This window comes from Natator depressus, chromosome 6 (genome assembly GCF_965152275.1).
Source record: "Natator depressus isolate rNatDep1 chromosome 6, rNatDep2.hap1, whole genome shotgun sequence".
Lineage (NCBI taxonomy): Eukaryota > Metazoa > Chordata > Testudines > Cheloniidae > Natator > Natator depressus.
Window position 1 is genome coordinate 16,513,694 of NC_134239.1, and position 23,405 is coordinate 16,537,098.

A 23,405-nucleotide genomic window follows, 5' to 3' on the forward strand; every position below is an offset into this window, starting at 1 on the left:
CTGAAGTCAAAGACCCAAGGTGCAAAAGGTCTCAATGACTAGGAACTTCATTATCTGTAGTGGGTAGGTTGACATCTTTTGTGCCTGGTCATGTCTTCCATATTCCACAATATGCTGGTTCAGTGCCTTTCCAGCCATTGGACCAGGAGGTCTTTTCCGCCAAAGAAGACTTAGCATGCTGGCGATAGGCATTTCTCTGCATAGCTGCCTTGTAGGGGAATATGGGGTGTAGAAGGAGAGGTAGTACTTCTGAAAGTCAAGACAGTTGCACTCTTGAGAGGTTCTTTTTCATTGGTCTTCATTTTATACCCGACTCTCACCTGTGGCTCCAAGTAGCAGCTAGTATGCGACAACGGCCATACCCCAGGACACTGCTTTGATTGGGGGGCTAATCCAGGGAGAGGCTGGCTTTGACACCAGTACAATAGGTTCTGCTGTTCCCAAGAGAGCTGTAGCTAAATGGCTCTTTGGATTTGCTGCTACGACCTGCCAAGGGTCCTTCCATTCACAGAAGAGCAGTTTCGGCAACCGTAGTCAAATCTGTCTCTGTTCAGATTTGCAGTGCAGCCACCTGGTTTACACTGCATTCATTTACCAAGCATCACTGTTTAGACTTGGTTTTTCAGCAACAATCCAGGCTTGATTTATCGGTGCTTAAACTGCCTTCAAGGTTGGGCTCACCATGATGCTGCTGCCCCCTGGAGTTTTATTTAATTGGGATATCTCTTGAAATTGTCCAGCAGTTGCATTTTTAGGAGATACCTTATTCTTCCATGTTAAAAATCTGTTACCTTTCAAGGCACATATATCCCTTGTTTTACTCTATTAGTTCTTATTGCAGTATCTGGTACAGTGTGGTTTAGTATTCAAGAAGAGAATCAAATGAGATGGTATCTTTGGAAATCAATGAAATCACTTGTCTGAATTTTTGTTCTCCTCCCAGTGGATTAGTGCTCTCCCCTCTTCCCCGCAGACCTGGGGCTCTGGAGTTTCTGCCTATTAGTTTTGCTAAGTGCCTGGTGGGATTATTTGTGCCTCTTGCTTTGGAAGGAACTGACCAGGGAACAAGGAAAAGCAACCTAGTCATTGAGAGAGGGGGAAGTGGGTGTGTGACATGAGACATCCCTTTACGGGTACCTAACTGCTCAGAACTTCACAGCTTGGAGAATTTCTTCCTGGTCTTATGCTGGTTTTATACACCTAAAATCAGTAATCCTCTGACTTTGATGGGCCAGATGCCCAGCTGGTGTAAATCAGCATAGCGTCATTGATTTCAGTAAAGCTATGCCAGTTTACACCAGCTGAAGATTTGCCCCTACATCTTCAGAGAGCAAGAACCGCTAGGAAATTATTTTATTTTTTCTTGCTTTTAAAGATTACACCATTCAAAAATGAGATTTCTTCTCTCTGTTTCCATTATTTGGCAATGAAGCAGGGACATTCCTTTTTCAATATCTAGCAGTCTACCCCCTACTGCTAATTCCAAAGTTTTATTTTGTTCTTCCCCTTTAGTTGCCTCTGTCACTTTCCGATCACTTCCTGGCACTTCAGAATTTCCCATGTGGTCCTGCATGTTCATTCTTTCGCTGGTGTTATCAGTAATGGATTTTTGTTATTTTTTAGCAGCTTCTCAACAGGCCTCTCTCTCCATGGACGATACACAGCGTGGCTGTCGCATCTGCCATTGGAGAATCCTGCAGTGAATGGTTATTTCAGGATTGATCGAAATAATTCATGGCTGGATTTAACTCTAACGTGGGGATCAATACCTATATTGATGAAAGCGCTTGTAGCCAAATACCAGTGCCTGTAGCTCCTTTGCTGTTTGTGCATAATGTTCCCCTGTTGGTGTGAATGAACTGGTTGCATAACAGAGGGGTGGCCCTTCTGGAAGAGCAGAATAAGTTCATTCTTAAATGCATCTGCTTGTAGCATCAGCTGTTCTTTTGGATCAAAGTAGATAAACACTGGACCTGCTTCTTTTCTGATACCTTTGAGCATGAGTTTCTTCTGTTTTCACAGACCTGGACAGGTTGGGCTAAACGGGCCAAGTATTGTCTCTAGCTCGGAACAATAGTCCTGTGGTCATTCCTTGTTCTTGATCGTAGTGACGGGAGTTTGATCCCACCTGCAGGAATGCAACATCTGGGATGCAGATCACACTTTTCCTTGGCCTCAGATGTGCCCCTTTGTCAGGTGATTTCTAGAGTTTCCCCCAAACATTTGGATGATGTCAAGTGACTGCAGCTCTGTTGAGTCTTTCATGTCTGGCACTGGAATTTTTCTTATGCTGAACTGATGCCAAAAGGTGGACAAAGGAATTTGTCCTGGTTAAAATCAGTCAAAAATAGACTCACGATGACTCTTCAGACAGTTGAATTGCTTAATACTCTGGCCTCACATCCTGCACTCCGGAGGAGCCAGTTAGTGTAGGTGTAATGTGCCAGATGCTCAGCACAGCCATGCTGATTTGCACCAGCTGAGGGTCTGGCCCATTGTCTTCAAAGTCTGGCGTAATGTGGACATTGTGTTGCTCACCTATGCTGCTGAGGGTCCAGACAGACTGAGTTTGCTTGTTTGGGGCTTTTTCTCTAACTGGTAAATAGCAGTTTGTAAATGACTGTTTGTAGCTCCTGTCGTGCTAGTGACAATCCCTGCTTTTACTGCGTGGTCTAATTCCTGCTGGAGGCAATTTCAGTTTGCAAGTGGTATTTTTCTTGGTGTGTTGATGGCAGGGGTGGCTGCTGGATCAAGATGAGAGGAATGTTTACCTGAAAAAATATTCAGTTCTTGAAAACGTCGGCATGCTCTGTGAGAACAGCAGGTTTTGTAATCTCAGCTGGAGCTACAAAGAACCCCAATATAATACATTCAAGGGACTGGAAAGCAGCCAGATCTCATCAGCTGAGAATTCCTCCGGCAGGGCAGAACAGAACCCCTGCACCACCACTCAGCCCCAGCGTAAGGGGCATGTCGGGGTGGGGAGGGGCAGTGGCCAGGGTGTGCTGCGCTGTGGCTGTGCGCAGTGGGTATAGGTTACAGCAGCCTGTCCCAGGCGAAGAGTGGCGCAGATGCAATCTGCAAATCAGGGAGCAGTAACCAGCTCCCCTGGGCCTCCCCGTGCTGAGCAGATGTCAATTGTGCTCCGCTCCAAACATGCTTCCAGGCCCATAACTGGATGTGGCTGAGTGTTTACAGCAGGCTTACAGGTGGCATTTTTCAATCCGCTTTCTAGTTCTTCTGTACCATTGTGCTTAACGGACCTGCAAAGGAGTTACAGGAAATTGGGCTGATGCCCTTTTCTGCTTCTTCATGGTGGACAAATAAAATATCAGGAATGCCAACTCTGGTCTTCTTGGGGATCTTGGAGGATGTGTCCTTACGCTGGGTGCCTCATTCTTATGCCGTAATTAAAGGGGAGAAGGTGCTCAGGCTTTACCAAAGTCATCCTCTCCACCGTGATAATTAGACATTGGAGTTAATAAAAATCAAACCAATCTGAAAGAATGTGAAACAGTCTAACTTGAAGTCCCTCCTTCGCCTCTCCCTTGGGGCCTGAGACAAAGCCTATTTGAGGTCAGTGGAACAACACCAGTGGTTTTTGGTTCAGACACTTGCTTAGCTTTCACTCCCTGGGCTCCTCTGCTGGCCACCATGTTACTAGATTTCTAATCACTGGGGAGTCTTCTAGGCTTAGTCTTGAATTTCTAGTGTAAAAAAAAAAAAAGCCGAAAAAGCCCTTTATCCATCACAAAGGATCAATAAAAGCCACAAGCCCCCCAGTGATTCATCCTGGGCCCATCACCTATAAGCTGTTCACCTCCACAGCCTGACACACGTTTGTTGGCACGTGGAGGCCGGGGTTTGAAATGTGCAGGGCAGGGGTGTTGAGTGTCTGTCTCACAGTCTGAGTATCTGTGCCTAGCGGGAGATTAGTAGGTGTTTGGCTTGAACATGACTTATTTGTTTCTGAGGCATTGTTAGTGCCTATCAATCAAAAGCTCCCTGCTGTCAGAAACACTGTTCTTGTCACCTGCAGTCTAATGATGGGCCTGGATCTGTGTGGCTCAGGGCTGAGACTTGTGCAAAGCAACGGCTTTTATTACACTTGGCGTAATTTCTGCATTAGCAGGTTTCCTTCCTGCGCATTTTCTGTGCCCATGGTGGGAGGAAGGGAGGGTGAAGACTCTGTGGCTTGCTTCAGTCCCTTCAGCAATGGGGATTTGCCAGTGTTTTTGCATGGCTCTTCCTTGCCTGAATGCGCTTCAATCACCTTCCATTCCTGCAGCCACTGCTTTTACCTGGGATTTTGTGACTTCTGCAGGTCTGGAGAAAGCCCCGGCTTTCTCCAGTAGCACCATTTCATCGCTGTCTGTGCAGCTGCTGTCCATAACTGCTTTCATTCACTTCCATGCTGGTCAGGTGCCTCTGTGACTAACTCCTTGCTCTCCAGTTTTCCAGCCCATTGTAGGTGCGGGAAGCCAGTCAGATGCTGACGCAAGGGCCTGTTTGAAGCGCCCTAGGAAAGGGCACAGTTAGCAGTGTGCTGCCATTTCCATCTGCTCCTCGCGGACAGAAGGTTGTCAAGTGTGAACACAATCGATAATTGCTGGGCGGACCAGAGGAGCCCTTTCTGTCGCACAGTCAGGGGCAGGAGGCGGGCAGCGCCGTTCGTTGTGGGCCTGTAGCACCAGGTGTTTATCCTTGTAGCAGGCAAACCCTTTGCTGAGCGGGTCAGGGCGTGGCTTTGCAGAGTGTCATGGGTAGATGCCCTGAATTATTAAAGTGAAAACCTGGGGCAGTTGCCAAAGAGGGGGCAGGGGCAGGGGCACACTTGCCTTTATCCATCCCAGTCAGCCCCATGTCCTCTTTCAGTCTAAACAAAGGACTCAGTACAGTGAAGGACCCGGTGGGGGGAACCTATGTTTCTCCTTTGGCATCTCCTGCCTGTGCTCTCCCAGCCCCTTCACTACCCTGTATTCCACCCTGCTCAGAGTCCTGCTATGGGTTTGCTCGTCTCCTTCTTGTCTGGGCCTTTCTGCTGCTGGGATTTCTTGGAGCCTCTCGCTCCACACTCGGCTCCTTGCTTTCATTTCTTTGCCAAGCCAGTGCTGCTGGCTATAGCACCAAGAGCACACTGAGCCCTTGGCAGACCCGTACGATCCATCCCCTCCCCCAGTCGCTCAGTCCCCACACCCCAATCCCCTCTCCTGTGCTTCAAAAGCCTCCTGCTCCTCTACGCAGGGTCCTCCAATACTTTCCCTCTGGCTCCATGGCCCCAAATATTTCTCGCCATGGCTCCAAAGGGGTTTGGAGGTCTGACAAAGTCACCTTCTGCCAGGGTTGAGGGGCCCTGAAGTCCACTGGCAAGCGGATATGTTGCAGGCAGGGAGCGGAGGCCATGCTCCCAGAGGCAGGGTGACTGGCAGAGCACTGCTGTTCAGGAGGCCAGGCAGAACGGTAGGAGGAAAGGGGAGCCAGCCAGGCCAGCACTAGGGGCTGGATCTCTCCGGGTTCCAGTGAAAATGGGAGCGATCCATGTTACAACATGGATCAGAAGGCCAGGGTCACGCACTCCAGCTAGACGTTCCCTAGCTTTTGGAGAGCATCAACGTCTGGCTAAGCTTTGTAGCCCTGTAACAGGCCAGTTTCCTTAGCCCATGCCTGCAGGAAGTGCATTTTGCACAGCATTCTGGGTCTCCTTACAGCCCAGCCCACCCTACCCCTCTGCCACATCCAGGCCATGTCTTGGGAGGCTGTTTGGGAAGCTGAAACCACAGAGAAGATGAAAATGCCTCAAGAGGTTGAGGGCAGGGAGAGGATCCGCTGATCCCTGGATCTCCCTGCGGTGGGAACACCCCTTCCATCCCATTCTCCCACCTTGCGTCCCCTGGTGGGGCTGTGCATGAATCACACCCCGCCACTCCCCTCCCGCATCCCCGGCACCCTACTGCAAGTGACCAGAGAGAATGCTGAAACCCGAGTTATTTGCTGTCCTTTATTATTCAGAAGAGAGGCCGCCTCCACAAAACGAGGGGCCAGGTCTCCAAAAATATGGTTCTTCAAAGAAAACGATCCTACCTCGTAAACATTCGAGATGATGAAATCACGCTGGCTTAGTAGTAAGTAGTTGGGTTATTTGTCTCCCGTTATAATTTTTTTGGTGTGTTTTCTCTGTTTCTATTATAAAATTACAGCAACGCCATGAGTTTAACATCTCTTCAGCCCAAACACAATAGAAATGAGGTAGCAGCGGTGTCTAGCCCAGCTGCTGCCGTTGCTGCTAGCAAAGAAGTCTACAGTTTAGTCATTATGTTTTTTCGTTTTCTTGTATTTTACACACCAGTTCGATGGTTATCAGCACATGAAGAAGAGCTACCCAAACAAGATACAGCGAAGAGTTCTAGAGTTAAAAAGGAACACGCAACTCCTGGAAATCCAGCCATACAAAAGAAACCACTTCTGGGGAAAGGAAGGGGAACGGGTTAGCCCCGGCTGCTAACCCAGTGGGAACACGGGCAGAGAGGCCGTTTGGTCAATAATGAAAATAGTACTTTGCATGTCTCTAGCACCTTTCATTGGAGGATCTCAAAGTGCTTTACTCAGAGGCCGGATTTGTCTCCTGTTACTCGTGTTAAGTAAGCACCTTGCTCCACAAAAAATGCCACTGAAGTCAATGGGGTTTCTTGTGGCACTGGGGGACGACGCCGTGTGACTTTGGGGATCCGAAACTGGTTCTTGTAGATTAAGCCTCACAACCTACCCCCCAGCGAGGGAGGGAAGTATTATTAGCCCCTTTTTACAAGTGTGGAAACTGAGGCACGGCGAGGTTCAGTGATTTGCCCAAAGTCACACAGTGAGTCAGTGGCAAAGTCAGCGATAGAACCCAGGAATCCTGGCTTCATGTCCTCTCTGCACTAACCATTAGACATGCTGCCTCCCAATTAGTTGAATGGCAACTATTGCCCCTCCACGCCACCACCCTGCTTATTATCAGCCAGTCAGTGCCACCATTGCTGTTAGCCAGCAGCATGAAACCCGTTCAGCTCATCTTCCCCTCCTCTGCCAGGTTTATAAGTGTCTTTGATTACAAAAAAAAGGAGAGAGAATAGGAAAAAAAACACAAATATTCTTAACACGATTATTTCTGTCAAGATTGTCCAGCACTTTAAAGAGGGACTTTCATCGCAGGCAAAACTTTAGTTTGACGCATAAATACGTTCCTTTTGTGGCTTTACATCTCCACATGACATTAGCTGCGTACATTGGTCACATGGCTGCTAATGCAGGAATTGGGTACCAGGACTTCTGGGATGTTAGCTACCCCTGCCCCTTTGCTAGCCCGGATCTCCCAGCATGTCATGAATTCAGCCTGGGCTGGAAGTAGGAATATCCCTGTTGTACCAAAGAAGAATCAGAGTCCCACGTAGGTGCAGCAGTTTTCCTGAGGCCACACGGGGACCGGTGTGATGGTCAAAACTGAATCAGTTTCACTGAGAATTTTGGAAGCTGTGAAGCCAAACCCCAGCCTGGAGGGGGGTGGAAGGCCACCAGGGAGCAGGAGTTCAGAGGGTAGCTCCACGTCACAGACACGGAGAACCCCAGGGCTGGCCTCACCTTAACACCTCCACAGGTGATGAGTTTACTCTTTCCTGTTGGGGTTGCACACGTCCCCCTTCTGTTTCTTCCACTGTCCAGCAAGAGCCACAATGCCAAAGCTGAGACATCACAATTGTAACCATGGCCACAGCCTGGGCTGTCACTGAGGCAGACTTCTGACAGGAGTGGGTGGACTAGTAAAACGCCCCTTGCCCCTTGAGTCCTGAATAGTTTTGTGCCCAAATGAGCCAAATGCTGTTCACTCTGCTGCCTGAGGGTTGTCACGCTTGTAATTTGGGAGTGTTTGGCCAGTGGTCAGCGACACAGGATCCTAGTCACAATTTTAGCACAGGTTGGTGCAAAAGTTCATACCAGAAAGTTGGTTAATTTTTTTCCTCCTGTTGCGAATGGTTCCATCATGCAATCAGTGGAGCAGAAACATCAGAAAGTGATTTAGGTGACCAGTTACACACGCTGACTAACAGTGAGGAGTTGATTCAGTTGTGAACCACCGCTATCACCCGAGCTATGCCGAATAACAAATAGTGTATATTAGAAGGAATGGGGCTCTGGACGACGATCATTCATCCCATAGTTGGACTAGCTCTAGCTCGGACTTTGCCGGAGGCTCAGGAAGAGGCAGAGGAAGGGCTGCAGGTGAGAAACCATTCCCATCAACACAGCTCAGCTCAAATACTGACATGGGAAGCTGCGTGTTTTCAAGTTTGCTTTGGCGCGAAAGTCCCCCTTTGCGAAAAGTATCCCTTTGGAATGTTTCCTTGCATCTGATTGGCTGAGAGCTGCATGGGTGGGGCACAAAAATAAAAACACGCTGTCGCCCCTCCCACATCAATACGAGTTTGGTTTTTATTTCTGTAGTAAATCGGTAACTATTTCACCTAATGAGTGCAGATCGCTAAGGGCCGTCTCACCGTCTCTCTTGCTCTCTCTGCGTTTTTAAGTGGCCTTTTCTTCCCCAGGGTCCCTTCCCCCACAGACCAATAAATAAACCTATTAGCACTTCCTCTGGGCTTTGAAGAACTGGCTCAGCTGAGAAGTGATGCCACAAAATGGGGGAACAAGAAAGAACCGAAAGTCCACCCAACCCTTCCTAGGAGATCCCAATCCTTTCCCCATCACCTGTAGGCCTTCTTCTGTCCTCCCGTCATGGTTTATTGTTAATTTTATAAAAATGTGCCCATCACAAATGTCTCTAGGCACCTGCACGTTATGTAGAAAAAACACCATAACACAATAACTATGTCAACCAAAGAAAAGACTCTTATGCCCTAAAAAATAGGTGAACTACTGTACAGAGCCTATCAGTCACCCCACTCAGGGAAGGCCTGAGAGAGTAGGTGGTCCTTACATCACGCCCACCAGGTTACGAACCTTGGGCTCTGTTGGCTGGATGGAAGCAGAAGTGAATGCGTGCGTTGAGAGCCTTCCCCGAGGCTGCCCCAATAGATTTTAAAATCATGAATAACCTAAGACTGACAGTGACATCAATTATCAAGGTGGCACCAAAGGAGGTGGTTGCACCGGTATCGAGGACCTAAACTACCCTGTGATTTATAGGTTAGTAGTGACACCGTGAATCACACCTGGAAGCTCATGGGAATCTACTGTAGCCTCTGGAAGAATAGGTGTAATGTTTTCACTGTGCCGGACACAGCTCATTACCAGGTTTCGCACCAGTGCTACAACCCAGATGATCTCCAAGGGACTGCCAGTGTAGAGTGCACGGCAGAAATCCAGTCTGGAGGCCATCAATGCCTGAATAACAATCAAGGTCCAAGTGAGATGGTCACAATCGTCTGACTAGAGGCAGAAGAATAAAAGCTGCCAGTGATGCCTGAGATTGCGGGGGAGGCTGGAGTTCTGACAGCACCTTCAGTTTGGACCTGCGCTAATAAAGGGTGGGAACAACCTTTCAATAACCCCCAGCCATACACTCTAACTGGTACCCAACCTACCAGCATCATTGCGCCAGGAAATGGAGATGGCGTGCGACCTGCCACTGACATAACAAGGACATTGCTGTGGCCTGTAATGTCTCAGTCTCCTCTGCCCCTGGTGGCCTCACACACAAACTGAACAGGACCTAATGGAATTGCAGCGTACGACACATGAACATGTCCTTCTGTCAATAAAGCAATTGCCCAGCATCACCTGCCCTGAGCAGACCTACGCCAGAGCCATCTCATCGGCCCTAGCTACGATCTTCAATAGAGTCAACCAACCCTCAAGGTCCTCAGCTCCAAAGGCTGCTGGCAGATCTACAAGGAACATGATGATACCTGAACTTTGTCCATCACTAGGAGCTTATCAGGCAGCAGGACTAGTGCAGCCTCCATGCCACAAACGGAAAGGAATCAAGGCAACCTATGGACTCTACATGACACCCAAGGTGTCCTCCCACAGTCTCTTCAGTGATCTCATCTAAAAAAGGGTAGATTAGAGCAAGGCCAGTGAGACTGACAGTGTCAAGCGAGGACGGCATGTGCGTGGACCTAGTGAGGACCGCTAATGAGAGGCAGCTGGCCTCGTCAGTAGGCGTTAATGATCTCACCGAACAATGGACACAGTGTTCCCTGCCCCCCACCCCAGCTCTGAGGGTTCTAGAACATCACAAGGGAAACTGAATAGATGTTGTCATCACCCAGGGCAACGTGCCATGTGACTCCACCACCCAGCTGGGCATGAGTGCAGCAAGGCAGCCTAGACACCACTAAATGCAGAGCTCCCATGGTCTAGGGGAGCACACCCTCTACCTGGTTTCACCCTGGTATCCTCCCTCGCATTCCCCCCACCTACACGTCCTAGTACCCGACCCGATACCTAACCATCCACTTAGCACCAAGACACCCCAGCACCCACCCTATCACGCCATTCACCCACCCAGTCGCCACCCCAGGCACCAGCCTACCCAGTGGTCTCAGTACCTAACTCAGCCATCCACCCAGCTGCCCCTGCAGCCACCCCAGGCACACGTGCACCAATCAGTCCCAGTACCCAGCCCTGACACCCTCTCCCTCAATCAGGTCTGGACCCCTTAACCCTTCCCCCCATCTATCAGTCTTGGCACCCACCCCAAGGACCTTCACCCTCCCATCTATCATCCACAGCACCCTTGCAACTACCCCACTCGCCCTACCGAGCAGCCATCCTCCCACCCAATGGCCTCAGCACCTATTCCACCACCCAGCCAGCTGCCTCAGCACTCAACACACCTACGGTGGGCAGAGCAAGATGTGTGTGTGTGTGTGGGGGGGCAGAGTCCCTTCAAGCACCCAGCTTTGGGCACTGCAGCCCTGTGTGATGGGGGGTGGGTGGGCTGGGAATAGTGAACTGGTGACAGGAGCCCAGCTTGGAGGGGGGACACACTTTTTTTGCGAGGGAGGGGGCTGTGTGGCGAAGGTGAACCATTTTATGGTGCCCCAGTAAGAGGAGTGGCTGGGGGTGGGGGGGAACCAGCGACATGGGGCTGCAGAACAATGGTGAGGAGCCCAGGCCTCAGCAGGGGAGCAGCCATGGTGCCCTGGAAAGAGGGTCCCAGAGAGCCATGCATAGCAAGGGGGCAGCTGTACTGGCCCAGGGATTGGGGGGAGCTGGCTGGCATGTACCAGCCGCCTGCCTTGAGTCTAGTTCAGGGCCTGAGCGCTGTGCTTCTGCCAGCGGGGGAAACGCGCAGATGGGGCGGGGGCGGGAGGGCAACTCTGGAAGCGCCTAGTCTCTGCGGGGCTCCCTGGCCAGCAACCTGGGCAGTGACTCCAAGGGCGATCAGCCGGAGCCAGAGCCCCGGCACTGCTCTGCCTATGGCCCTACAGTGCCACCTGGTGGAGGCTCTGCAGCTGTGCAGGCGCTACGGCTTGCTCTCGCCAGGCCCATGGCTTGGGCTCCAAAGCAGCCGGGCAGTTTCCAGCTAGCTCTCTAGCAGGGTCCCTGGCTGAGCGAGGCCGATGCTTAATTCACCACAACCCCCCCGGCTCAGCCCTGGCGGGAATGGAGAGTAACAGCCCCTTCAATGGGGCAGAGGAAGGGCCGGGGCAGCTCAGAGCCCTGGGGCTGCGTGACGTGCTGGGCAGCAGGCAGGGGCATGCGGGGAGTGCGGGCCATGGGGTGCTCCTGGCTAGGCCAGTGCCAGCCACTCCCAGCAGGGGGCGGTGTAGGCAGTGGCGTAGCAGCAGCCCTGGCGCGCTCACAGCTAGGCCAGTCTGGCCCCCTGCTTGTGGGGAATGGTGGGCGGTGGGCATGTGGGGGTGGGATGTGTCCACAGCGTTCCCATGCCCCAGCGCTCAGGGCTCTGGCGTTCTTCACCACCTAGCAGAGGCTTCTGGGTGACATTAGTTCTTTTGTGCCCATTCATAGGCGAGGTGCAGCCCCTTTGCCCCAGTGTCGTACTGCCAGGAAATGAGCAGCAATGCCCAGAACGGTGGGGGAGGTGGGGAACAGAGCACCCCAGGTGCCCAGTCAGCTGCTCCGGCGGACGTGGCCCAGTGAGGCGCCTGGAATGGGCTCAGATGGGCCCCCGTGAAATGGCCGCCTGCTACGGCAGCCCATGCAGGAGACCCCATCATGGGGCGGCATCACATTTGGATTGAGGAGGAGGGGCCATATCCAATCCCACAGCTAGGGGGAGACAGATGGCAAGTGGGAAACCTTCACAGACAGCACCTCTGAGGCCTAGGGCAGATTGGGTGCTGGAGGGGTGGGCAGCGTATGGTGAGGGTGTGGGGCGTCTGGGGTCAGGTTGGGGGATGGGTGCTGGAGAGCTGGGCTGTGTATGGGGCGGGTGTCTGGGGTTGGAATGGGTGCTGGAGAGGTGGGCTGTGTATGGTGAGGGTGTGGGGTGTCTGGGGTCGGGTTGGGGGATGGGTGCTGGAGAAGTGGGCTGTGTATGGTGAGGGTGTGGAGCGCCTGGAGTCGGGTTGGGGGATGGGTGCTGGAGAGGTGAGCTGTGCATGGTGAGGGTGTTTAGGGTTGGGATGGGTGCTGGAGGGGTGGGCTGTGCATGGTGAGGGTGTTTAGGGTTAGGATGGGTGCTGGAGGGGTGGGCTGTGTACCGTGAGGGTGTGGGGTGTCTGGGGTCAGGTTGGGGGATGGGTGCTGGAGGAGTGGGCTGTTTGTGGTGAGGGTGTCTGGGGTCTTGTTGGGGGATGAGTGCTGGAGGGGTGGGCTGTTTCGGGGTCCATATGCCTGGGAGCGTGGCAGTGTTTGGGAGCTGGGACATTCTCTCAGTTTGAGCAGGATGAGGCCCTCACCAGCCAGAGGGAGGTGTCTACAGTCAAGCTCTCATTAGCCCTAAAGCCGAGCCCAGTTTGGCTACCGATCCATCTGTTATGGCTTCCAATCCCATATGCAACAGAGTGGTCATGAGGGGAGACCCTGTCTGGTGGCCGGCTCCTTCCGCCTCCCTCCCTATCAAGCATCGACTGGCAGCAGAGACTGGCCCCACTCCCCATGTGGCATCAGTTCCTTCAAACCCCACGCACCAGCCAATTAAAAAAACCCCACCTCCCGCACTGGAACCACCACCGTCCTGTGGGATCAGGGGTTGCTTCCCAGGCAGGGCAGAGAGCAAGAGAGACGTGAGCAGCCCGCACGCAAACATGTGACACTTACAACACGCTTATACACGCACACAGCAAACGCACAGGAGGCTGTTGGAGTGACGCGGCTTCCCCCAGCCCTGGCCGGGATGGGATTCTAGCCGCTATTACTTATATTATTCTTATTACTCTTACAAGTTTTATTGAATTAAAAATAAATGACCTCAAGGAGACGAAAGGCGCGTCCCCCTTGCCAGCCCCCCTCCTAGGCCCACGCGCCCCCTAGGAGAAGCTGGCTTCCTCGGGGGACCGCTCCCAACGGGCCTTGGGCTGGAAGAACTCGTAGGAAGTCTCGTGTGGCGGAGGCCTCTCCTCCTCTCACCACCTCAAGGAGCCAGTCGCGCCAACACCACTTCCCCTCCCCCCAGGGCCAAAACAAACCAGCGCCGAGGCTTCTTCCCACCTAGAGGGCTGGCGTCTCTCTCTCGGCGTAACGAGTCAGAAGGAAAGGCTAAAGCAGGAAGTCGGGCACTAAAGATGCTCCCATTGGTGCCGGGCGCTCCGTGGACACAGCGGGCGGCCAACGCTGCTTCCCAGAGTTTGGAAACGTTGCCAACTTCACACCCTCAGCTCCTTGTCAGCCCTGAGCTCATCCCCTAGGGGGATCCCCAGGTGCCTCCGTTGTGCATAAAGTAGCGAGAGCATGGCCAAGAAACGTCGACTCCGAGCGGTGAAAGCCAGAAAGAATTCTCAGCCGCTGCCGCTCAGGCCTTCAGCTGGTGCCATTGTGCCACGGCCTGCCGGGGATGGGAGATCATATCCTTCCAGTGCTTCACCTCGCCGGGGCCACTCTTCCAGGACAGGTAAATCTACAGGGAGAGAAACCCAAGAGTCACTGACTCCCCCTCCTTGTGTGCCTGGGCCACAGCTCAGCTCTGCACCACCCCCTTCCAACACTGCAGCTAGGGTCACCTTCCTCCCTGCTGCACTGACTCCATCGGCCTCCCTTTAGCTCTCTGGATTGCTGCTCAGAGACTTTAAAGGCCAGAAGGGAGCATCATGATCATCAAGTCTGACCTGCTGCACGTTGCAGGCCATAGGACTTCACCCACCCAATCCTGCAATAGACCCCGAAGCTCTGGCTGAGTTACTGATGTCCTCAAATCTTGATTTAAAGACTTCAAGGTCCACCATTTACACAAGTAAAGTCCTGCTCTGGCTCCTCATCCAAACCCTTGCCGCCTTGCCCATGACCGTATCTCTCCTCTCGTTGTCCTGCTCCCAGCATGTTCCTTCCTATTCTATTGCTGCCCTCCCTCTTTGTACACTAAGTTCTGCGGCCCCCACGCCTGGACCTGCCTCCCAGCTCTTGTCCCCCAAGCCAGCCCCTTGCCCTTGTTGGAGTTGGCCTGATGGACCAGCAAGAGAGGCGTGGCCAGGGTAGCAAGGTGGTGGGCTGGTGGGTCTGGGGGAGAAGAGGACCAGCTAGCTGTGCAGACCCACTGGTGAACGGGAGGGGTTGCAGCTGCCGGGGAGGTGCCCTTGAGATGTTCTGGCTATCTGGAGATGACCCATGCTCTGAAGCAGACAGATATTCAGCGGGATGTGAGCCTGGGCGCCAGATTTGTATAATTTTTGGTGGTGCCCAGAACCCCTTCCCCCAAGCCCCACCCCGCCACTTTCTGGCTTCCACCCCCTCCCCCGAGCGACACCGGTAGCCGGCAGGGCAGGGCAGGATGCTCACTGCTGCCGGCACCAGGCCCCCTGCTAACCACCCAGGCTCCCCTGGATCCCATGTCCCCCTGAAGCGCCGGGCCCCCCAAAGCGCAGTAAGCCCAAACATTGGTGGAGCCGGGTCCACGTTCCTAAATATTGGTGGAGCAAGGGCACCATGGGCCCATATAATTTGCTGCCTACGGACGTGAGGCTGTGTCACTAACACGACACCTCTACTTTGCTAACAACTGGCAACACCGTTCAGAGAAAAGCACCGACCACCTGCCAGTTCCAGGCAATTAGGCACAGTGCAGAGAAGCTCTGCAATAAACACCAGGTTCCTCTTTGGGGCATGCATCTCTGGCCACTAAATCTCAACCCTTCCCCTCCTTGGGCCTCTCATCCGCAGCCCCGTTCCATGGACCTCTTGTGATAACATCAGCTGATACCCTGCATCCCTCCTCTGCCAAGCAAATTTGATGGAGGCGTCAGAATTAGCTACAAGGCAATGCAAGCGAGTGAAAACCCCTCCGCACAGGCTGGGTTATTTTTATCTGCCGATTTTCTATACAGCCACGTTGAAAATGTGCGTGTCAACCCTCCTGCATGCTGACAGCTGAGACGTGTGTTCCAGATGCACTAATGGAGCCTTGTGATTGTCACTCAAAGTAACAGGATTTCATAGCTTGACTTAAGGTATGCTATATACTGGTAATTATTCAATCAGAAGTTATTATCATGTTGCCAGCAGCAGAGCTGTGGTTGAGGTTGTGGAGGGCAATCTATTCTCAACCTCGGGCTGCAGTTGCCTGGAACATACTTGACAATTTTCCTTTGCAAGTTTCTTTCAAGTTCTTTGCTCTGTTGCTTGGAACTTTCTCAACAAATTTCCTTTAGTAATGAAATGTCTCTCTCTCTCTTGCCCTGCCTGCTGTACCACACTTGATCTACCTACCTGCCTTTTGACACAGACATGCCCAGGCAGGTATATTACATCTGTGTCCAACTGTCCTCCAGATATTTCAACCAAGGGGTCTTGTGGACTCTAAAAGCTAAGAATGAGCTAATTATCATGGTTATTGCAGGATGTTTGTACATAGGGTGGCCACTCATTCATTTCTTGAATACTGGATATTTTGCGAATGGCCTGGGCCTGATCCCGCTGGTGTGACCCCACACCTGCCGGCGTGAGGGTGCATGCGAGGTCACACCAGCAGGGGCGGAGTGGCGCACTCTTCAAAATGGTGTCCTCCGTCTGATAACGGCCAAAACCACATCCGGCTTTGTCTCAGTACTGGATGCGGGACAAACCGCCCACAAAGAGAACTGCCTGGTTCAAAACTGGACACCTGGCCTCCTATCTGTGTGGGGAACAATTGTAGCGTTATATCACTTGCAGAATATTGGGTTCCAAAGCCATTGGAGGTGAAACTTGTCGCCTGAGGCAGGATGGGTCTCCAGAGCGGACTCAATCAACCCTGAGAACAACGGACATCCATCGACCCAGCCCAGCTCTGGGTTTGCAGCCTGCAGCAGATGCAGGCTTGAGCACTGAGACGGACAAAAGAACGCCAAGGAAAGACTGTGAGTAGGGGACCATCAGGACTGAGCTGACGTTAATGAAATGCCCCGATTCTGAACTGAGACAAACGTCTGTGGCTGTACAAGGGAAGGAAAAAGGGCTCAAGGCATGTACAACGTACACTGACAGACCTATCCTAAAGGCTCGAAGGTAATACGGTTAGAGACAGGAGAGAAAAAGGAGACATTTTGTTGGTTTCTGTCTATTTCGGGAGAGGGCCACAGAACAGTGGCCATGAAACACATTGCAAATGGACTCCATGGCAGTCAGAGCAGCTGCGTGCCCAATGTGGATCAGCTGCTGCGGGAACGAGGTTTACGCTCATGGAACAAGTTGTAGGGAGAGCGGCTAGATCCCTTGGGAATGAATGAAAATGTGGGGAATGCAGATCTGGGTGCGACTCCCAGCAATGGGGGCCAGCCTGGCACAGCCCTCAACAAAGCAGCCTTTCGGCTGGAGATGATGTCACGTAGTCACAGGCTGGGTGCTCTGGAACTGCTCTGAATGAAGTCAGACAAGGCTCTAGAGCAGCGTGTCTTGCCTGAGGGCACACTCTCACCAGGGCACACCTCCTTGGCTCCAGCGCCTCCTGGGTCTGACCTCGGAGCGTTCAGTGCCCCTGTTCACACTGTGAGCTTCCCGCAGTGAGTCCACCTGGATGGGACACCTGGGGAAGCCTTATACGCTCCAAAAGGGGCCGTGCATCCCCACTCTGCAGTCAGCAGTAGAAAACAGAAGGGCTTATTTGTCGTCGGGAACACAGCGTAGAACAGAGTTTGTTAGCACAGAAATTAGGAACTTTTAGCAAAGTCCATCCTGGAGGGCATGGGGTAATCCCGAGCCCAGAGCTTTCCCCTCTTCAATCCCCCAACCACAGACTAACCAGCTTCCAGCAGCCCAGCCTCTGTCACACCCAGTTTGCCCCTCCTCCGGCCTTTGTCTCTTTCCTGGGCAAACGGGTCACCTGGCCTCCACCCGGCGCTTTGTTCTCCAACATCTCTGGCTTGTTCTTGCAGAGGATGGGCCCGGTGATCAGCTGCCAGCATACTGAGTGTTGGCCATTGTCTGAGCCCAGGCAGTCACACCTGGGGGTCTCTGTAATGATTACACACCCTTGTCCCACCACCTAGAAGTAGACACTTAAGTAACACATGGGGGAAACTGAGGCACACACAGAGTATTTTGACAAACCGTTAAGAACATTCCCACTTCATCCCAGATGACCAGATCGGAGTTGGTGAAATTGGAAAAGGAATGAGAGCACCAGAGGTGGATGAAGGAGAGAGGCTGCAAGAGAGAGAAAGCAGTCCAGGAAGCTGCCCATTGGAGACTGATGGTGCTGAAAGCATGAACACAGTTGAGCAAAAGCTTAGAGTGCTGGAATTACAAAATAAGAATTACAAAATAGTGCCCCGCCCCCCAGGGATCAACCAGCTATGAGAAACGATGCCCAAGCTGCAGGGACAGGCAGTCCATAGAGGAGCATCTGATTACCTCTGAGAGGATTCACAGAGTACACCAGATTCCTGGTGCACAAAAATGACTGTCTTGCTTCTCAAACTCTCTGATAAAGCCTTACACGTGTTTAATTATATGGATCTGTGGGAGGCTCTGGTTTATGATCGGTGCAAGGAAACTATTGAAAATGTTTCAAATCCCCCGAGGTATATCGCCTACAGTTTAGAAACCTCAGCAAACATGATCAGATGAGTCACGGGAACTATGTTTATAAAATGGGATTATTTAAGCAAGTGGCTAAGGGGTAAAGGGGCAGAGGGTTGTGAAAAGCTGGTCGACATGTTTGCTCACGAGCCATTCTTTGATGCCTGCAGCACTGATGAAGTAAGGGCTGCAGTGTGGGATAAAACCCCAATGACTGTAAAAGACGGAGCTGATCTATAGGTGCAAGACCATTTGTGGAGCGCATGCCACAGAGGGATGGGCAACGTCCCGGCATAAAGGAGGGTCCCTGATTTGTCCTGGGGAAGAAGGCAGGAGAGGTAGGTCTAAATTCATACCACCCCAGAAATGGTCCCCTCCTGGCAACACCAATAACAGGTTCCCAGTCCAGTGGGATGGTCCCAGAAGCTGTTACCTGTTTGAGGCTAGTGAATGCATGATGAAGCAATGTGCTTCCCACGTGGAATCCCAATGCCAACCCTGAACTGGGCAGTTTAAGGAATCCCCGATCCAGAGCCCCCCAGGGTCCATAAGAGGGTCCCAGTTAATTTTGTCCAGTTTGACCTACTGGAGGTGGACAAAGATACCAAGGTAAACAGCAGAATGTGCCGAGGCTGGAGGGACACAGGGGTCCATGACCCACTTGTCAAGGAGGATATGATTAAGGAGTCTGATGTGCTCCCAGAAGAGAGGGTAAAGCCCTTGGCCCTGGGGGAATCCGAAACCATGGGACCTTTGGCTCACACTGAGCTTGTGGGAGAAGGTTTAAAAGGAACTTTAAGGCGGGGGTTCTCCAGAAACTGTGGATGTGCGAGTGCGGAATGATATTATTTCACTGCCTAGGGCTGTTAATATTGTGACCTGCAGCAAGAGGGAGTGTCCCCCTGGGGTCCCAGACACACACCCTGCAGAGGGGGAGGCAGCTGACGTGGGAGGTGAGATCTCCACACCCTTAGCAGCAGAGAACAGCGAGATGTCCACAGGGGAGGGGGATGAGGGGCAGCCCTCAGTATAACCAAGGCCAGGAGGAGATTGCTGCAGGACAGAATACATGGCTTCCACAGAGGCAGCAGATTGGTGTACACTGCAGGTGTCTGGAAGACCAGGGACTGGACATGAGAGTGTAACAAGGTCATAGAGTTGTAGAGTTGAAGTCCAGAAGGGCCCAGCAGGGCATCCAGTCTGACCTCCTCCATTCCACAGGCCACTAACACCACCCAGTACCCACACGCTACACCCGGCAGGTGGGGTGTGCCAACTGCTAGCCTGCAGAGGGGAAGAGTAGCAGGCTTGCGGAGCCTGGATCAGAGCACTTGGGTTGCCTATAGAATTGGGAGGCTTTCTTCTGGTGGGCACAGAAAAGCCTCTCTTATGCTGTATGCAGCTGGTAGTGATTCACCCTGGCCACCTGGGGTAACCCCCAAAAGTGTCACATCAACCTACCTACTGTGTGTAATCTATCTAATCTAATCTACATGCCTGTCACTGTAGCAAAGTCTAGGAAGCTTTTCTGAAAAGTTTGTGCATAATTGGTTCATCTATTTTTGAATTACAAGAGAGGAGAAAAAAACCTCTTTTTTCCCCTTTAAACAATCCTGGGTCAGACACTCAGCTGGGGTACATTAGTGTAGCCCGTGCTGAGCTCACCAAGGCGATGCTGATTTACATCAGCAGGGGATCTGGCCCCCGACTCTCAAGGATGGCGATGGTTAGAAAAACTGCTGAAAATGGCTTGTTTGGATCAAGAGACCTTGCTTCCCTCCCAGCTACAGGAGAGCGAGCTGGATTCCATTTTGCCTCCCGCATTGGCCAAATGTCCCTGGAATGATGCTGGAGGCAGTCAGGCCCCTGTTGGGTCTCCAGATACCAGGTGGGGCTTGCAACACTGCCGGCAGCTAGACAAATCAGCTCCTGAACCAAGAGCTGGGCATGCTGGCTGTACAATCCTTAAGAGTCAATACGGAGCCCTGCAATGTTAATGTAATGTGCACGGCATGCAGAGAACTGTAAGGGTTTGAACCTTCTCAGGGGGAGACACCATTTAAAGCAAGAGAAGCAGCGTAGTTAAATGGGGGAGGAAAATGCTGCTCTCCTCGCTGGTCTCACTGCATGGATGGGAGAGAACCACTGCTGAGCCTGCAGTGAAATCAGTTAGGCCAGTGGATTTCACTGAGGCCGCTTCTCCCTATTGCCAAGTGCACTTCCAAAAGACAGAGGCTGTCCCATGGACATCTCCTTTTCCAGTGAGGACAGTGGGAATGAGACATGAGAATCCTAACAGGTTAAGATCTCCATGCTTTCTCAGCATGCAGTCTCCCCACATAGCCTGCAGCGTCCTCTGCTCTCATCTCTCCCAGTCAGTTTACACCTGGGTTCTGGCACGAATATTTTTCAAGTGTTCCAAATCTTTTTCCTGTCTTGAATCAGGACAAAAAGTCAAAATCTCGAAAATATTTGTGAACCCAAAAACCAATTGTTTCCCCATTTCAGGTCAACCAAAACACCAGGTTTCCATTTTGACTTCTCTCCCACTTTTAAAAAACCTTTCTTTCAGACTAATTAGCTTACATTTCAAAAGTCGTTTCACACCACAACACTGGAATTTGTTGTTTTGAAAACGTTGACGTGAACCATTTCGACAATTTCAAAACTTTTTCCTTTGACATTTTTCCAGTTGGGAAAGGCATTGGCCCCAATCCTGATATGTGAACAGCTTCAATTTCAACATATTGGCATTTTTGTTATGAAAAATCGAGGCACGGAAAAATCCCATCCCGCTCTCATTCTGGCCTCCTGGTGTTTCTGGTTTGAGTAGCATAACCAAATCTGATCCTGCCCGATTTTATAGGATAGAGGCACCTGTTCCATAAAAGAGGGTCAACACTGAAGCTGGGAAGTGCAGTTCCCAGCTTAAGGAGTCATACCCACGTTAGTGCTGATTGACTAGCATGCTAAAAATAGAAGTGTAGCCACAGCAAGCATGCGTGGTGGGAAGGGCTAGCTGCCCCAGTAGGATCCTGTCTGATATGCTAGGTATATATTTGCTGCGGCTAGCCCCGCCCACAGCTTGCGGCCCCCCCCCATGCCAATGATCTGTTTTTAGCACACTAGCTCCATCAGAGCTAGTGTGGGCATATTTACTTGAGCTAGGAATTACGCCGCAGCTCAAACTGTAGACATACCCACAGACATGAAGCAGCCCTGCAGGGGGCTGGGAGGGCCTTGGGTGATTGAAGGCTAGTTGTTCAAATGTCTCTTAAGTCACATAGGCGCTTTGGAAAATCCTACCTATGATGACGCTGTGTTTGCAACGTAGCTGAGTTAATGTTGCTGCAAACCTTGGACCAGAATCCAGCCTCGGTGACACATGTGTATCCTCACTGGTGGTCGATGGGTTGCATTGGTACAAAGGGGAAGAGAGTTTGGGCTGTCTACTTGTATCACTATCACGGTAGCACCTGAGGCTCCAATCAAGCTGCGCTAGGTGCTGCACACACACTTAGTGAGAGGCTGCCCGTGCCCCACAGACCTTACACCCTAAACAGACAAAGGGCGGGAGAAGGGAAGGATCATCCCCCCCTCGGACACATGGAGAACTGAGGGCCAGAGAGGTGAGGTGACCGGCCCTTAGTCACACAGGGGGCTACAGCGGAGTCAAGAATTGAACACACAGCCGCGGCTGAGGCCCAAGGCAACGCTACCAGCTGTCCTCTCACTTTGTGGCCTGACTGTGCTTAAACTCTCAGCTTCTTAATGCCGCCTTCATGTTCTGCTTTTAATGTAATAGACGTGGTGTTTGTTTTATTGCAGCCCGGCATGAGGGAATAATTGACTCCCTGCAGCATGCAGTAATAATAATGAGATTACCACGTCAATGTATCATCATTACCCTAATGGGGGGAGAGTTATAGATACTTAGTGTAAATCAGATTTACAACAGATTTATTTTTTGTAAGTACCGCCTGTAATTTTGTCTTTACAAATAAGGGGCCAGCTCCCCAACTGGTGTAAACTGGCTGTATCTCCATTGGAATCAATGGGTTAGATCCTTCCCCAACTGACGTAAATCAGCATCATTCCACTTGAGTCAATGGGCCAGATCCCCAGCTGGTATAAATTGGCTGTAGCTTCACTGAGGTCCTTGGAGCTTGGCTGATTTACACCTGCTGAGGGTCTAACTCAAGGTTGTTAACTAGTTCTTTGGTTAGGACTCAGGGCGACTCAGCCTTGGAATACATGTGCAATGAGTGTTTGCTGTAAGATCAGAAGGCACTATATCCAAAGTATAGATCCCATCTTACTGGGCCCGATCTTGCCTCCGTTACTCACACAAGCAGCCCCATTAAAGCCAATGGATGTACTCTCCTGAGTAAAAGTCAGAGGATCACTCCCCACAGCATGAGATATTTTTCCTCCACAGGACAGCTTTGTTGTAGGTGGAGATTACACTCTACCTGGAACTGCAGAGCACTGAGCCTTTCATTTTATTTCCCTATAAACAGAGTTTCATTAGATTCAAGTTCACCCTAAAGCAGGTTCTGCTGTACACTGGAGAGACAAGTGTAGCAGAAAAGCTTAGGCAGAGAGATCCATTAGACACAGTGGATGGCTCATTTCCTTGGTATCCCGGTTGTTGGCTGGATTAGCAACTCTTGGATCATGTCAAGTCGGAGCTGAGACTGTTGCTGGGCTGGTTGCAGAGTTTAGTGCCAGATCCAAACTTTTCCAGAATTCCGGTGCCTTTTGGGACCTGGGGTTTCTTCTAGGATTGGCTGTAGTATGGAGTAGTTCTTTGGGAGGCTCCCCCCGTGCGTATGCAATGAATGACTAGTGTTCATATTCCGTGGCCGTTCCAGGGCCAGGAAGACATGTTGGAAAGTCACATGGCTTTTGGGATGGGCTCTCATCCGCATAGGGTGACGGAGCAATAGGAGGCTGTGGGAAAGGCGAGGAGACCGAGACACTGAGGTGTGGCTACTGCAAGCAAAGTTGTTTCAGCTTGCTTTTTTTATTGATGGATGAACCTTTCTTTAGTTAATAGAGTTACCTGGAGGGCTGGGGGGGGGGCGGGGCTCAGTGAATGGTTACCGGGCTATGGGGCCTTTCGCCTCCAGGCCACTGGTTTGAATTTAGGTAGGCAGGTTCCCATCTGACATCTGTTTGGTAGCTTGGGTGGGATGAATTCAGTGGTCTTGGCCCACTTCCCAGTGGATATGTATCTACGTCATGAAACCAATCAATACCCTCTTGACAGCAGTCTCAAAAGAGAGCTTGAG

At 51.6% G+C, this 23,405-nt stretch overlaps 1 protein-coding gene across 5 annotated transcripts in view; it reads right to left on the reverse strand.

Annotated features, from left to right (window-relative positions):
• Window positions 1-13,020: 13,020 nt before the first annotated feature.
• The window catches only part of SYT7 (synaptotagmin 7), a 166,080-nt gene continuing 155,695 nt past the window's right edge, over window positions 13,021-23,405 (reverse strand). For all 5 annotated transcript variants that reach the window (XM_074954645.1, XM_074954646.1, XM_074954644.1 and 2 more), the window contains one exon: window positions 13,021-14,020. In XM_074954645.1, the coding sequence (XP_074810746.1) occupies window positions 13,916-14,020 (105 nt within the window). In that variant the 3' untranslated portion in view covers window positions 13,021-13,915. The remainder of the gene's footprint in view (window positions 14,021-23,405) is intronic.